This window comes from Camponotus vicinus, unplaced genomic scaffold (assembly GCF_025532165.1).
Source record: "Camponotus vicinus isolate PSW18456_S1 unplaced genomic scaffold, iyCamVici1.0 SCAF_12, whole genome shotgun sequence".
In the NCBI taxonomy this organism is placed as follows: domain Eukaryota; kingdom Metazoa; phylum Arthropoda; class Insecta; order Hymenoptera; family Formicidae; genus Camponotus; species Camponotus vicinus.
The window spans coordinates 7,812,065-7,830,576 of record NW_028141948.1 but is presented as its reverse complement, the minus strand read 5'-3'; the positions used below and the strand labels follow the sequence as shown (position 1 = coordinate 7,830,576).

Sequence of the window (18,512 nt, the reverse complement as noted above, 5' to 3'; positions counted from 1 at the left end):
AATCTTTTTTATTATATTGTCGCATGAACAATACACATTCTACGATTCATATGACGCGGCTTAGTGAAAATTTTTCGCGAGTGGACAATGCATTGCGTTTGGAATCGGCTTTTAAAACGCGTAGGATGCGCCGAATATTTTGGCGGCATCAATCGTACCGTATCGATATTGGATTTACCTATACAACGAGATATACAAATCATGACGTGAATAGGAAACGTTCGGCAAAATGGATGTTCGATGTTTACGAGATCTCGATCATACCGTGTTAAATGTCAACTGAATTACAAATTCGTTCAATAGCATCATCCATTTGTTCTGTTTATGTGAGATTTATCTTTTCGATGTATAAAGTACTTACACGTATATATGGTGCATTTTTAATGCATAAATTAATTGTAGTATGAAATAAAAACGTAAAATAATTTCAAGAGCTTTGTAAAAAATATATTAAATGTTTGCATAATAATACAGAAAATTTTTCGTTCGTAAAGATACGAATAGAGAAAGACGCACATATACAACGTTACACGAACAATTGCGTCCGTGAATTCCGATCAATTATTTTTAGATTGAAATCACCGTTCGCCAATATGTATTTCTACATCTATGGTAATTAAATCGTGGAAACGTTCGATTGCATTGTCAGAAACAGTTGACCTCGATTTTATTAAATCGGAGATATCACATATCTTAAAATCGGTTTATGGGAAAACTCGAGAAGAATTAAGCATGCGAGTATACGTGGTTTGAACTTATTTTCTAGCATGTAAATACAAAAACGTATGATAAAGATTCAATTGAAATTCTGACGTTGGCGTAAAACGTGATATGCGATGAAAAAGGTAAAATTGTAAAAATGCAATTCAAATTATCGATAAACAGTGAGCTTGATGATGCGTAATTAGTACTGTTGACATAGAAAATTGAAGCCAGTGTCGTTCACAAGCCAATTAATTGTCGGTACTCTAATGAAACTAGATGAAAACTTCCCTCGAAGTACACACTTCGCATAACTCGATTTGATTCTCCCGGCTTGCAAACTATCGTTCCGAATGTTCTTGATTAGTAAGACTTTGCTCCGACGTCGAATTATCAGGCGGAAACGAGCGGAATCGTCGATTCCAAGACGAATTATCCAAGTATGATTCACGCATTCTGTGGGCACTGAACTGAAAGTGAGAATCCGGCGAGAGACTTTCGGATATTCGACTCAATAATCTCAAGGGAAAATTGATAGCTCGTTTGCGATATCGGGATGTGTGCGATGGGATTTACTATTGTTCTCTCTAAATTGTTCGAGTGTACTCGGAGAGCTTTCGAGGCATTACAATCCGCCAGAGGCTTTAGAGGCAACCTCGTGTCGCGTACACATAGACTGGCATATTAACACCTCGGACAACCATTTGTCATACATATTCCATGCTACGCAAATGAATATCTTCATCTCAATTAAAGCAAACTTCGAAATACATCCATAAATCCCACGGATCCATTCACACGCTTGTAGATTCGTAGATCTTGGAATTATCAGAGTGTAACAATTTATGTTATCCCCGACAAATACTTATGCATATGGTACTTGTACGATGAATTAATATTTTATCAATTTTTAAACGCCTCGAAGAGTAGAGCTTAAAATTGAATCCGTCTAAACAACATTCGATCATCAAGTCCAGGACTTCGGACTCGTGTGCGCGAATCATGTTGCGAATAATGGTAGGTTACGATATTACATGCAATATTCAAGACAGCATCTGTATAATGAAGCAATACGCTACATACGCCTGCGCATGAAACGTGCAATTTGTCATTCTCAGCGAGGGATGTGCACTTATGTCATTCTATCAAAGCACTAGTATAGTGTCGCGCTATATGTATACGATCTTTCATTTAGAAAATATTATCCTGATGCGCTTTCAGCTCTGCAACTCGATGCAGATTATCGCATTAAGCCATATTGCTTTTATTTATGATTGATGAGAAAGCTGCGTGTAATAAGTCCTAACAGACAACTAGCTATGATTTTCGATCGTACAAGCGAATCCATTTCGCGCAAGTATTTTTCTGTTAAATTTAATATTGTACTATTGGATGAGATTTAGTAAATAGTACGATAAAATAACTCATAAATATAAAATCATAAATATAATCGAAGAGAGATTTGCGCATTTTATTCCGACGCTGCAATAAATGAAACGATTATGCAATAATTCAGGTATTCTGTACGTTCCTGCCATGAATAGCAGAATGAACGAAAATCACGCGCGAAGTTAATGACAGATGGCCTGTCCCACATAAATTGAAGAAGATATTTAACGGCTTCCGATGTGTTTGGCATTTCATTGCCGAATCTAGGTATCTCGTCGAACATTTCCCGATAATTAGGCTCGTGAGGATTCAATCGATCGGAATTTGAGTAATTAGTTTCAACGAATCGTTCCTCTACGGATGAGAATATACAGTAAAAAATTTTGTGTTAAATTTAACATATTTCACATGTCCCAATTTATCCACTCTAATTTTAATGTTAATTTAACAGAAGGCAAATATGTAAATAAATAACACAATATGTGAAAAATTAACACAAAAGTGTAACTCTTAAACATTATCTAGAAATAAAATTTATGTTAAATTAACATATTTATAATGTTAAATATAATTAAAAGAAAATGTTATTCTTACATTTTTATGATAAATAACAGAAGAGATATGTCGATTTAACATATGGAAACTGTTATAGAGAGAAAAATAACACAACTTATCTGTTCATTTTAACATATAACATATTTCATCAAAAATTCGTGCATTTACATATTAATTGTGTTGTTTTAACTCTTACAAACGGTGAATATTAACTCAACGCAGAAATGTCAAAATAATGCAACGACAATATGTTACATTAACATAAGAGTATGTTAAAAATTTAACACAAAAATTTTTACACGAGAAAATTTTAACAGAAATACAAAATGTTTTTTACCGTGTAGTTATATTATTGGAAAAAAATTCTTCTTCGTTAATTGAAACATTAGATTGAGGTGAAATCTTTAATATGTTTCGATCTATTCTCTTAAATGAAATCAGAATATTATCCCTGAAAAAGTAATGAATAATTATGGTCTCAATTTTAAGTGTAGCACTGCAAATTAGTGAAATTTCACTGAAAGAAACAAATCAGTTAGAGATAATATCTGTTTTAATCGATGATATTTTAAAATATGTATGTGTGTGTGTGTATTTTATTCTTTATGCATATCAATCACAACATATATGAAATAAGTTTATGGTTATATATTCTGTTAAAGAAATATTTGAGTTTGAATCTTATTTGTTTTCTTGGATGTTATTTGTTTTTGTGGATTTATCCATTGACATCTGAATAGATAGACGGAGCCTTTTGAGAGGAGTAACTGATAAATGCGGTAAGGAGGGAGTGCATGAACTTCGGTTAATTCCGTCAACGTTCGACTATATTAGGCTCAACTTGACATTACATGACGATTCCATTAACATCATCGATTCTCAATCAGATCTTCACAGAAATGTTTAAAAAGTGTTTAGAGAAGTCATTTAGAGAAAATCCCTTTAACACCGCTTAAATAATTTTATATATATTTTAAATATCAATTAGCAGGCATTTTCTGTTGTTTCGCAAACTAAACAAATATATAAAAATGTGCAAAAAATTATATTTATATTATTATTATTACTTTATTATTTATATTAATTTATTATACTTTATTATTTATAATAATTTATTATATTTTTTAAAGTTATATATAAAGTATATAACTATATAGTCTATCTATTCAGATGTCAATGGATTTATCACATCTAAAAATAAAAAAATAATATGTATATGTAGATATAAAAAAAAAAATGCTTTTTCCTAATTGAAAAATTTTTCTTTTTAAATATTTTTTTAAAATATATTTTTATTCATATTTGTTTATTAACACAATAAAAAAATTAAAGTTCTGAAATTCATAATTTATCTGTTCTTTTAAAAATAATTGTAATGGATTAATGAGACTTTTGCGACAAATACTCTTGTCATGTGCAATTTTGATTTTGTTAAAAGAATTAATTATCACATTAAAACTAATAATTACATAATAATAGCCAATTTTAATGCGATCTACATTTAAAATAATGGAAGTTCAGATTTATTACCTAAAATACATTGAAAGTATTGATAAATCAATTTTTAATATAAACTCCAAAGTTAAATATAGGATAAAATATAGGAAATATAGGATAAAAGAAAAAAATTTTGAAGACAATAAGGTTTGTTATTTTTTTCACAAAAAGGAATATTAATTTTTTTTCTATTTATGTCTCTCTCTCTCTCTCTCTCTCTCTCTCTCTCTATGTATATGATTCTTAATTTGAATACTAATTATACATTCATTTCATTTCAGATATATATGTGTTAAAGTTTTTTCAAAAAATAGCAATCAAAAATAAATAGAAAAAATTTAAAAAAAACTATGCTTGCAAGTATGCACAATTATTATTTTTCAGCGAAATCTCTGTCATAGTCAATGAAATATATAATAGAGGAGCGTAACGTGTGAATGTTTTATTCAAGATTCAAGTGAAATATTCGCTGATTTGTGCGTGTTACGCTTTAAGTGATATTTTTACTGATTCAATTTAAGAATACTTTCGTCGTTACAATATGACATTTTATCAACATATTTAATTTTGTTTGTTTAACAAACGCCCTGCATTAAATTACTTCGAAGGCAGAAGATCTTAAATTGACTGGAGTATCGCAAAGTTTCCATCCGCTTTTGCATAATACATGTAAATGCAGCATCATCCTGCTCCCTCAACGGTCTTGGGACACCGTCCCGTAATCTAGGAAGATGCAGCGCCTCTCTCTTATAAAACGCGACGCGATACCGACTTACGCAGCCTCTGGAATAACATACTCACGTTGCATACAAGAGTTTCCGGTTGAGCTGCATAGTCGAGCGAGTTTCCTCCATGGGGCGATAACGCAAATCCGAACTCTTGAGTCGCCCTATTTGCATCCCTCGAGGAAATATCCTGTAAAGCAATCTCTTTCCTTTGAGCGTTATAATAAAATTCAAAAGGATGACATTAACTCATTTAGATCTTGATGTCGCGCGTCGAAATTTGGGTTCCCTTTGTCGGGCATTTCGGGAGAAAGTCTTATCTCATTTATGGAGTAATATTAGTCACGATGTTAGTCACAAGGCTAAATTCCTCTTGTTATCACAACAATACTGTCATGATCGTTAAATAGATGTGCACTGCGTCTGCTAGAAAATCATGTCAACGCGTCCGGTACATGTACCCGCACGTACTTCCGGGTCACATCCACCCAATACATTTTCACCGAGAGACAAATCCAGCCGTGTGTAATTCGCTATACACATTCCTGGTCCAGATACGAGAATATCACCTCTACGGGAATATCACCATCGGTTTCATTCAACAACTATGGCTATGGACATACGTACGAACCATTTGAAAAAAATGATTATTAGAATAAGACGCCTACCATTTTTAGTATGTTATTCAAATAAGAAAAATATAAATTTGGAGTTTACAAGTAATCTTGCTTCAATATAATTACAAATCCTAGTTATGGCATTTAACCATTTAATTGCAATATCTACCAATAGTTTAGTTTTTTAACTTTTTTGGTTCGCTTTTTAATCATCGATGATATTTTCATTGCTGCATCATTAATTTGGCATCTCTTTTTTTAAATAAAATCAAAATGTATTATCATTGAGATCAGAAACGGTTTTAGTTGTAAGTATAACTCTCTAAAATCTCACTGGAAAAAATCAGTTAGTAGATAATAGCTGATTTTTCAGTGAAATATATGATGAGAAAGCAAAGAGTATCATTGATATTTTCATTGATCTACCGTGAAATCTTGTCGCTGCTTTAATTCCAGTATGATATTTTCACTGATTTCAATTCAAGAGAACAAATCATCAGATGGTATGATAGTGACTACTTTAACAAATCAAAATTACACGTTTCTCGAAATTATTTGTGATAAAAATTCTAATATCGCATTGCATTCTCATCAGGTTGTTCTCTCATGCTCTAAATATAACTGTGAATACAAATAACGTACATCGTAAAGCACCTACCTCAATAAGATCGCGACAGTCAGGATTCGGGCGGGATTTTGTTCGCAGCATCGGAGCTACTCGAAATTCAATATCCATTGTCTGGAGCATCCGGTGAGCTACGTCTCGGCGGGTGGACCGGTCGCTAGGCTGCGGCAAAACAGCGTGTTTGTGGGTTCGAGCGCGTCGCTGCTGTTGACCAGCCAGGAGCCTAGACGCGCCAAGAGCGCGTTCGATCTGCAGTCGTTGGTGCATGCGGAGGTCGCGGACGAAGAGGAGCGCGACGGGGACACTCTGAGGACCCTCAGATCCATCGGCGAGACGTCGCGGCTGTTGCAGCGCGATCGTCGACCCAGCGTTTATCAGTTCGACCGCATGGACGTTCTGGCGAGGCCGACGGTGCAACGGGACCGCGGCATGAGTATCTGTCAGTTCGATCGGACGGACGTTCTGGCGAGGCCGCTGCAACGGGACCGCGGCATGAGCATCTGCCACTTTGACAGGACGGATGTTCTAACGAGGCCGACGCTGCAGCGCGAACGTGGCATGAGCATCTGCCACTTTGACAGGACGGACGTTCTGGCGAGGCCGACGCTGCAGCGCGATCGCGGCAACAGCATCTGTCACTTTGACAGGACGGACGTTCTGGCGAGGCCCACGTTCCCGTCCGGCAAGTCCCTGCTGCGGGAGAGACGCGTCAGCGTGTGCAACTTCATGGAAAGGTACGAGGATCCGTCGTCCAGTAGGAATCTGCAACGGGATCAGCGGTTGAGCGTGAGCAATGTCGACAAGATCGAGACTCTGGGGAGATCCTTGTCGCCCAGGGACTTCCGCGGTAGCGTCAACAACACGTTCGACAACCGGCAGGATAGTCTCGCGAGATGTAGCGCGATCATAGAAAGGAACAGCTCCGTGCATCACTTCGATCGTCCATCCTGCAGCAAAACGCCCGATGTCGTTCTCGGATATAAAGCGACGTGCGTTTAACCCGCGGGCTATACCGTGCCGGACCGAGGAAATAACCATAACGCCATAACGCCATTCTCTAACAACGGTCTCCAGTCCCAGGGATCTACTTTGGACGAAATACGGCTGTGAAAATTCCTTTGGTTATTCGCTTCGCCTCTCTCGACATCTTTACCGCCTATACTTATATCCTTTATGAGCTCTTCTATGAAAAAGAGCACCCAACCCTTAAATACACCTAACCCTTACCTTTATCAAAATGGGGTGCGGCAGCTATCGTCTCCTTCAACAGGATGTTACGGGTTTCCAAATGGCGGTTTCCCTCGTTTCCTCTTCGATGCGATAAACGTTGATTTCGGGCTCGCTCGCTTCGCAAAAGAGAAATCTTCTGATCTCGATCCGAGAGACGTTTTGCGTCTGAATTTTTCGCAGGATTTCCCAGAGATCCGAGTGTGAAAGCGCGATGACTTTCTAAAAATTCTGCGAAAATTGGAATCGCGACGCGAACGATGAAGGGCTTTTTTCGTTGTAATTTTTTTCTTTTTTTCCCCTTTTTACTTTGTTGTTTTTTTTTCCGCTGCGAGCTAATAATGAAACCACCTACCGGGCTCCGATTTGGCCCGCCTCATCATGAATGATACATGACGGGGATGGATTCGTCAGGGGAACGTCGTTAAATTTTCGTTTGTTACTCGACGATTCGTTAGCCGTTTACACATTTTCGATAATTCCGCGCCGAATAATGAAACGTAAAGAATTCTAACTCTCCCGCGAGTGTTCTATAACGAGCAAATACGTGCGCGGAATTATCACGATCGTGAGCGAAATCGTTTTATATCTCGAGCGGTCTGGAATGTTTAATTCGCGAAGCCTAATAGAGCGAGCAGAGTATGATTAATCCTAAAGAGGAAAAGGGCTTTAAAATTGATTGACCAATCTTTTCTTTATTCCTGTCTCTCTCTTTCTCTCTCTCTACATCTCTATCTTTATTCTTGTAGACGTAATTATAGACGGAGATCTCCTCCTTTTCTCTGTCTCTTTCTCCTCGAAATGTAATCCACGTAGGGGCAAACCGTAAACATTACCCTTCTTTGGAGATCTCATAAATACGCACTTTCTCTACTCGTAAATGTATGTATATACAGGCTCTCGCAAATTGTCTGCACAGCGAAGCAGCGTAAATCGCGCAATAGCGCGTTTCGTTCGTTCAATTTACGAAACTTGACAGCGTCATCGAGCATCAACACGAAAGAAACGATATGTGCTCAGGGATTATTTAAAAATCTTTACTCGTCGAAAATAGTCTGTCACTCTAATATAGAATCATGAATCGCAAATCAGTTCTTCACGCATATAACATGTTGATTGCCGCTGTACAATTAGATAATTTTGTCCCCGACATCATTTATATCAATATGTCACTTTAATATTCCATTTATATAATAAATGTATTTTTCGTCAAAATTTTTCATAAAGATATTTTATATATTTTTTTTTTTTTTAAATCGAGTCGAATTAATAACTCGAGCAGTCAACGTGTTAAATGTCATTACATTAGACAGAGCCTATTAATAAATTTTTAATGTAGATTAATATCAAATGCGCACTCATTAAAGCATTCATTTTGTAGTCGTTAATGTGCGAAATACGATATTTGGCACATGTACGTTTACGTTTAACGCGTAACAATCATTAAAATATCATTGTTGCGTTAATACGTTTCTGCTTTTCAATTTCGGCGGAAATGTCATAATTCCCTCCGCCATTTAATGCTATCGTAAAGTACAAAAGCGTGCAAACCATATACCTATTCTAAAGCCATCGTACGCAATAGAGAAACTAATAATACTCGCCGTCATATCCACGAATATCCGAGTTACGATATACATATATGTATAATGAAATATGACATATTTTGAATAAATGATAGATTTACACGATATATGCACATACGTACATATATGCGCGAGAATTATAATGTCAGATATTTTCGGAGAGCCTACATATTTTTATCTGTCGAGATAAGACGAGTATTTCACTCTTAACGAGATTACTTAGACCTAGTTTCTTCGATATATAATATAAGATCTACGTTCGATGCTAGAGGATTTTTAGCAAGATTAATGGTCGTATAAGTGTTTGTAGAGCGTGCGAAATTAAGGAGATGACCTTACTTGAACCAATGATATCAATGTTATCTCCTTTCAATCTGAAAGTCACGTTGCTAAGAAAGAAAATTAAAAGAGGAATTAAGATATAATAGGCTCAATGTAAACACTTCTCTTTATTGAAAACTCGTTTTTGCTCTCCCTCTCTGACAATTTAATTAAGATTACAGCAAAGTCATCATACAAAAAGAAAAAGAAGTAAGCATGTTTAATTCTGGGCATCGCAGAGAGAAAACAGTTTTTAATAAAGCAAAAATACCGTCAAATTCTTGTGCACATTTATGTATGTAAAAGTGAGAATACAAATCTTTGCTGGTGTTTATTAATTTAATTTGGCCGCAACATCATTAAATAATGCATTAATTGTATAATTGAAGGACTCTCAACATTGAGAAAAAACATGCTTACAGCAATATTAATACCTTGTTGTCTTAAATCGATCAATAATAATTATGTGATGATATATTCTTGTAAAATAAAATACTATTCCTTGCGCGCGAGAGAAAAAATACCTATTATCTCGCTATTATCAAATTTTATCGTATAATTAGCTCTCCCTCAGATTGAAATTCATTAACAAGGGGACCTTCTAATTAGTCAGTAATAAGACGTAGATTAATGAGATACATATGTAGTCACATTCAGACCAAATGTAAGCTTTAAATTTAAGACTATATGATATAATAATGTAAAGATTAGTCAAGACTATTTATAGATTACATTAATTTCGTAACTTCACATTTTAAAACGCGTTCTAATGCAATATTCTTACTTGAAACTTTCAACGACTCAGACTGTTCCAATCAAAAGAATTCTAAGGATATGTGTATTTTTCATAGATGTCCGATAAGTCCGATAAGTGTTAAGAAAACTTACATATGCATTTTTTTGCACAAAAATGAAGCATTGAAAAAATAATGCGTTTATTTTGTTCAGTTTTTTCCTTTGACAAACGAGAATGTACATTTGTTTTAAATATGATGAATATTGCCAAATAATTCAAAGTTTAATTATACAGTAATGATAGAAATATATATATATATTTCTGGTATTACGCTTGTGAGACTTTTTGAAAATTTCTGCGAAAATATTGAATGTTTTCTGGTACAATCAGTTTCTTATTTTTGTTATCCTCGCATACGAAGTTTTTCAAGAACGATGCAATATCAAAGCATCACGTATGAATGAGAATAATGCTAGGCTTTGGTATGAAAGCATGAATGATTAAAAAGAACCTCGATTTATCCAGAACGACCGAATAAACGAGAATTTGGGATGAAAATGTTTTTATTACATGAATTAATATTAACGCATTATGCATCATGCTATAAATTGTGTTTTGAGCGCATTAATTTTATTTAATCATATTATATATTTTAAAGATTTTGTTATATGAAGTATAATATATAACATTATAAACGTGAAACTCCGACTAATCAATATATATTAATCATCAGCCTTTATTTCCTATATAATTTATTATTGTTATATGCGTTGTATGCGTTAGTTCGACCTATTTGAGTAATTTTTGTAGCGACTTTTGTAAGTGTGTAACTTTTAGATAGGGGAGGATAATTTTGTGAATATGTTACAACAGGACTTTTTTACAATAAACATTATTTGAAACGATATCGAGATAAAAATTTTTTTCTTAAATAAATCTCTCTCTAAATTTGATGAAAAATATAAAAGAGTTTATCCCTCGCGTGTTGTTACCGCGACAATTTTTAAATGTCGGTCGCTAATATAGATTAACTCCACGGATTATTTGATCTCCGTTATTATTTCCAAAGGACGCGAAATGACACTTCAGAGATAAACGTGTCTGTGCGCCTTCACGAACAGCTGGAAAAAATTGCCCGGTGGCTATCGTTCGCGATAAAGTGCGGTGCAGCAATGAACAATAATGCACAGGTTACGCGAAAGAACCAGCGGCTCTTCCGCTAACCGGAAATTTTCCTAAAAGCCCTCAATTTCGAAATATCCCGGCAGACCGCACTGCGCCTACCGTACAATGATTGTGAGACTCGTTATCCTTAAGCCTCTGGATTTTTAAAGAGACGCGAACGAAGTAGAGTCCGTTTCACCGCGGAAGGAGCTCTCTTTTCCATGCAATTCTCCAACCTTTAAAATTCAAGAATGAACACACTTTTCTTTTATTTAATAAACCTATTATCTAGTTGTAGAATATTGACACCAGATTGTTTGAGTTTAGTTTTGGATTTCAGTTCATATGTAACGAGGCTCAACTGTAAACTGTCAAAACTCAACTATCCCTCTATATTATTCTGTTAGCGTGATATTTCGATATCGATTGGACGTCGGCGCCTAGGTTACCTTTACGATAGCACTAAACTATTTGAGTGCGAAGGAAACAAATGCCTCAATCTGTGTTTAATACGACCTATCAATATTATCGACGAAACGTCAATATATCTAAACGATGCATATGGTATACGATATTTTCTTCTATATAACTTCAATCTCTCATATTTTCATCTTTTATTGTGAGATATTCTCCCAATGTATTATTGTACGCGGCAAACATACAAAACCATAGTTTACCGCTGTCTGCGAAACGCTCATTATTTTCGCGCAATTACGATTCTATAAAACACATGAAAGGGAAACGTTCGTACGTGAGTATAATATTTAAAAATATGAGAACACATTAAAAGTACACTTATTATATTCTATTGTGATATTTTTTAAATTTATTTTTAAACATTAAATTTATCTGTTTTGTTAAATAAATTATGCAGCGGGTTTAATATATTTTTGCCTATTTTTTGTTTTAATTAAATTTTAAACTTTAAGTTTTCTCATCTGGCTAGCTGGAGAACGTTAGCGCCTGCAGCCGTTTTATCTGAAGACTTTCATCTATTTATCTCGTGGAAATTTAACGAATATTTCACATTCCGTGCTTGGCGAAAATAACGCAGACTAGCAGTTACACGCTATATGATTATCATTAGAAATAACGTTTCCATGAAAATTTCTCGCTGGCCAAAGCTTTACAAAATTTATAACATAACTTCACAACAAAATAACTAATAAAATATTGAAAACACACGGTAATTTATAACTCTTGTTTTATTTTATTTTTTAAATTGTTTGTAATTGTTTTATTAATTTTGTATATACTTCAGAAATTTTATTAATTATACGAAACTTGAATTTGTTGTTTAGTTTACAGAAACGAAAAAATGTCTTGTGTAGATAATCGATTTTCTGTAGTTACTTGTGAAAGTTTTCCCAGTTTTTTAATAGATGGACCAGCCGTAAGATCTTCACGAATGCTTCGAATCGCACGTGATCTAGGAAGGATCGAGAGCAGGATCGCGTGGGCTTAATAAAATCAGCATCGGCACGTTCCACTTAAGACTGTTTGCCTTTTTTCATCGTTCTCAGAGAAACTGGAAACTAGGACAACTATTTCATTGTTGTGGTTTGCAGTCAAAGGGAATGGGAAAATAAAACGAAGCTCCTCGGCGGAGGCAGGCAAACTCGCGAGATGAGGGACTCGTGAAGAAATACGGTAACAATCCGCTAGCAGCTATCAAAAGTTTCATGGAGACATTTGCGACGGAACACAAAACAGCGACTGGAAAAAAGATATCCCAGAAAATTTCATTTTCTGGAAGGTAAGTCACATTTCTTTTTTGTTAAATGTCGTGCATTTTATTAAACTTGGCAGCTCTTCTACGAAAATAAAGAAAAAATAGTGCTCAAGTATAAACTTTTCAATTTGTATATTATATTACGCGATCACACATAATATTAATATATATGTGTATTCGTAATATTATTTTTCATAGTTACCTTTCATAAAAAGATATATCAGTCGTTTGTATAATAATTTATAAATTATTATGTATATTTTCCTTTCCTCTTTATATATCATTTTTAGATAACAAATTTTAGAAGTTAAAGAGTATAAGAAATTTTTAATTTCGCAACATTTTATTAATTTAAAGCTTGCTCCAGGTAAGAGTTAAGAATCTTCTTTATGATGCATGCTTTGCCGTTACAATGATGTATATATAATAGCTACTTATGATTTATTATAAAGCATATCTTATTCATTTAAATCGTTCAATGCAGTTAAAAAGCAATAAAAATAAAGTATTGGGCTCATAAAATTTGTAATAACGAATAAATATCGTGCCGTAAAGTGGACTCTATTTAACCCGAAGAGAGCCTCCGCGCTGTATTACGCAATTAGGCGAGTTAGCGGGGACAATGGAAGGAAACAATCTCAGGCTCTGTTTTTGACAATGAAATAGATATGATTTATGAAGGTCGGGCATTTATGATGGTGGCGGTGGCGGTGAAGTGCCCTCCTTTTTAACATTATTGAGGATGATTCGATTCAAGGACACGACGTCTCACCTTGACATTATTTCGCATCCGATAGCGCAAGGGTTAACTATATCTCTTCCGATATTGTTACATAATATCACAAAATATTTTACAATCGCTACAGCTAATTAATAGTAAATAATATCTCTTTGTGAGTTTTTATTATGTGTGTGAGAGAGAAATGTTTTCTTATTTTATTATTTCGTCATTATTATATACTTCTTACATAAACTATTTTAATAGCGATATTATTTTAATATTATTTGAATTTTCAATAGCAATATTATTTTAAGAAATTCAATAGTACTATTATTTTAAGAAATCACTAAAAGAAACTTACTAAAAGTAACAAAATTTTATTAATTACATTCATTATTTTTTTATGTAGGTTCTCTATTTCTTTTGATTTATATAACTTTAAATTTATGTTTTTCTCTTTAACTTTCGCCAAGTTTACGGTTGGAAATCGCTCACATTTTTCCACCTGACGTTTTCACACAAATTGCTATGATTTATTTCCACGGTCGCTAAATACCGGGCGCGTTTGACTGAAAAACAGGAAGATGTTTTCCTTCGAAATGGGCTGGAACATATCGTTATACGAGAGAAATGCTTAGGCGCTGCTGACAAGAGGATTTCCAGAAACGAAAAAAGAAGAGAAAATGGAACACACCTAACTCAAGGAACCGAGCTGTTCTCAACGACATTTTCGCTCAGCTCCGGTTCGTTCTTTCTTACGATCGGTAAAAAGACAACGGGATATCAGTGAAACGAGGTGATAGCTACTTCGCGCACCGAAGACGTAAATTCCCGGGTTACAATGCACGAAATACTTAACCCTCAGTCCCGTCTGCGGAATATAAAATTCGAAGTTAAATCTGCGCGATTCCTCTAAGATTGAAGATACAAATCGTTCCAGTTTGTTTTCAGCTATAATTGTAAAGCTATAAATGTCAATCTATAAATATCTAGCAATAAATACATGCTTGTTGCTTCATGAATGATGTTCACGATTTATCGCAGCGTTTGATCTCAAACGTACGAAATTCCTTCCGACACAAGATAATTCTTTATGGTAGATTTTTTTTATGTCAAGTGCTCAATTGCAAACTCTAACTTTGAGATGGTACTCGTTGCACTGTGCTCATATATCGCATTGCGCTGTGTTAGATTCTTTTGACGTCATTCGGCAGTCGGTCTTATTAATCTCAGTCCGCAAGTGAGTTTTAAGTAGAGTACTCCAACTATTTAAAGAAAGCGTTGGAGCGAAGTAGAAATTAGATGAAAAAAGGTCAATTACACGTACACGTGCGTTTTATGCAGAGTACCCGGAAAAGATTCACTACTCCGTTCATAAATATTCTACGATCAGACTAAAATCGACTTTTCCCCGAATGCTGAAAAATATTAAAGATCTTGTATACTTTGTACTTGAAGACAAATGGAAATTTGGGGAACATTATAGCTTGTCCTCCTTTTGCTGAAACTTCATTTAATCGTCACGTCGTTACGTTAGCTCGTTAACCAGGGGCTCCGAATTTCATCAGACAGCTCCATTGGCTTCCGGCAGAGATTCTTAATTAAGTTGCGAACAATTTTAGAACGGAGATTCTTATCTGCTCCGGCAACTGTTCTCTCTTAGAACGATAACACTACAATAATTATATCATTGCTAGAGCGCAATCAGTTTATCGCTCTCTATAAATTTCAATTTACATTGCTATATCTTTATTTTATTATACTATTATGCTTAAAAGTTATTTGTATATGTGTATATGTCATTAGTACATATTTTATAATTATATAATATATAGGTTTTTTTACGAGAGAAGAAATTGTTGGATGTTATCGAGAAGGGAGTCGAGACTTTCGATTCTTTCGAAGCAACGGAGTAAAGTCGCTCGTCTTGGCCTGATCTCGACACGTTAGAAGTTATACGACGCGTGAACTTCTAGCCCGTAAATTGCTCGGCGGATGACAATTCTTCCCTTGGCGGGCCTGCGAAGGGACTGCGAATGAACAGAATTATACCGTCGTTTCTAAGTCGTACTAAGACGAGATCCATCTTCCAAGACCTTCTGGCGTTCTTTATATCTTGTTAAAAGTTTACGGCCGAGAATGCGGAATATAGCGTTACAGGGCACACGAACTGGCTTTATGTAATACACTACGGAGATGAGTGAGTTATAGCCGGGCTGCTATTTTGAAAAGAAGCTCGAGATAGCGCTGTACATTGATCGCTTCCGTCAGCTTTTTATCGATAAGTGTATCGCGTAGAAAAACGTTTTGGAAGTTTAACCTCTGTGTACATTTAACACAATTGATAGATCTTACAAAACGCTCCATTGTATTCTTTGAACAGACATTTTTTATACAAGTTACGAGTTTTCGACTGGAAATAAAATTCTTGTCGAAAAAAACCGATTAAAGTAATAAAGACTTTTAAAAGGAATCGAATCTTGTCTGGCGACTGACTGGTTAATGACTTGAATAATTAATGGGGAAGCGACAACGAAGAAGTTGAACTTAATTACTTATCCGATTTTCGCATATATTAGTAAATTCTCGCATAACTGTAACAGAAAGATAAAGATAACCTTCTATGTGTTTTTTTATGTTAAAAAATTAGTTTCTGTGGAAAATAATTAATGCGATAATGTACGCGTATACATTTCTGTATTTTATACGTTGTAACAATATAATCCCTTTTAATTATACAGCAGCACATTGTGCCACTAAATGTCATGGGTTAAAATATGAGAGAGAGAGAGAGAAAGAGAATATAGTATAAAATGTTAATGGATTTAAATTGATTAAATATTCCATCGAAGCATGTTGTGATTAGTATTCATTGTATCCTGATCTTACACACACACACACACAGTAGTACATTTTGATCGCAAATTAATATTACACCATTCGTCCTAGTTGACGGATTGAAAGCAGATTAATTCCCACGAGATTTACAATGGCATTTGTTAAACATTCGATTTGCCTGAGTTAATCACGGTTCATGGTCTTTTTCATTATAGAACTTTAGCTATAGAACATTGTTTGATTATAAAGGATATCACAAGGCACGGAAAATTCGACAAGAGACGATAAAGAGATTTGTTTCAAAAAACTTTAAGAATTAAAGTAGAATTATTAAAGTTGCAAAACAATCGACTTGTTAAACTTTCGCGAAACAATCGACAAACATTCTCATCATTATTATCAATTTTATAAACTCGTATTGGATGGATTGGATTTTTCTCTCTCTGAATTTGATATAATTTTAATGGCAATTTTTCGTGTTTTTATAATTTGTGAATTGGTCAAAACTACCTCTCAAAATATAATGGCTCTGAAATAAAAAGTTCGCATAATCTTACGTACAAATTTAATTTAAGCAGACAAATCTAAAATTAGCTATATCCGATCGTATGCGTTGACAGCGAGATAGGAGAGACCTTTCGCAAGGGGTAGCATTACGCTTAGCATTATGGGATAGTTTCGAAGATCGTAGGTAGGAAGGCAGTCAATAAAAAAAAACCTCTGGGATCATCTAACATAAGATGCGGGCAGAAAGGTCGCGTCTCAGTGACACCTAATCTGGCGAAAACAAAGGGACAAGCGCGTGCGGAATCCGAACACTATCAGGGGAGGTTTCTCTCCTCTCTCATGATAACATTCCACCGTGGATGATATATGCAAAAGCGCTCGCTTGAACGCGAGCGTGAAATCCTGAGAAAATATAACCCCTTCTTCTACAATAAAGCAGACTCGCTCTAAATTTATTCGCCCTTTAATTATACACTACCGTATCGTTAAATATCATCGCTGGACAGGTATACGCGCTTTGCTCGAGACGAAGAACTGATCGTCAAAATGTTACCTTGTCGCGGTTTCGCGCTCGACGAATAATTTCCTCGCAGTTCTACCCGACGAATTACATTGTTCATTGCTTGGTGTGTTTTCTCGTTACCGGCCAGTGGTCTAATTCGGGATAAGGAAAGCCAGAATTGGAGTACTCTCGGATTATCGTCGGATTTCATTGTTCCGTGTATACGTGAACGATATCTCCGTTCTCGTGTCAGCGAACGTTCTGTGCTTTAGATTCGACATTTTGCAGCGTCATCGAATATGAGACGGTAATAACAGAAATTGCACCATCATCATGTTGTATGATTCGAAATGACGAAAGATCACGAATCAGCTCTGATTAAGCGGCTTTTCGCGATACAGATGACTTGAAAAAAAATACAAAACTTTATCTTAAAGATAACATTTTAAAGATAAGGTCTTGCTTTTCGATAAACAGATAATAATAAAGGATTAAGTAAAAAGAAAAAAAGAAAAAGAGCGTGATATGATCGATTGTGTTTGAGAGATCACGTTGGCAGTCAATCTTCGTTATTTTAATTCATTTAATACAGTCCTTTTTATAGGCTCACGATTCTCTTTCTTTCTTATATTTAAGACTCTCAAATCCCGGGTTCAATTACATCTGGAAACTTCAATAACTTTCAGTCGAATAATTACATTTACATAGGCAACCAAAGCTCCAATAAATCCCCTTTGTCTGAACCTGCGCAGTTAATATTCCCTTGAAATAGACTGGCCCTCGAAATAGTCAATCAGCGAACTTGTACACAGGTCTGATGAGGATTCGCAAAAGTTCTATGGATCTCATCGTAAATTCCCGTCCGGGAAAATGCATATTCAGTAATTTCAATCGAAGGTCGAAAGCAGCGACTTTAATTTAATATATACTCTCGTTTCTGTAAATGCGTTTCTACACATGGCGAATTGAAAATTTATTATACTCTGTTAGACACATTGTTATAAACACACTATCATCCTATTTGCATAAGCAATGCGCCATGCAGAAAATACGTATACGAAGTTTCGC

At 35.0% G+C, this 18,512-nt stretch overlaps 1 protein-coding gene across 1 annotated transcript in view; it reads left to right on the top strand.

The window, feature by feature from the left end:
* Positions 1-11,084, top strand: part of LOC145963117 (uncharacterized) — a 36,519-nt gene extending 25,435 nt beyond the window's left edge. The window contains exon 5 of the mRNA XM_083084787.1: positions 6,192-11,084. Within this exon, the coding sequence (XP_082940913.1) occupies positions 6,192-7,109 (918 nt within the window). The 3' untranslated portion in view covers positions 7,110-11,084. The remainder of the gene's footprint in view (positions 1-6,191) is intronic.
* The last annotated feature ends 7,428 nt before the right edge of the window (positions 11,085-18,512 follow it).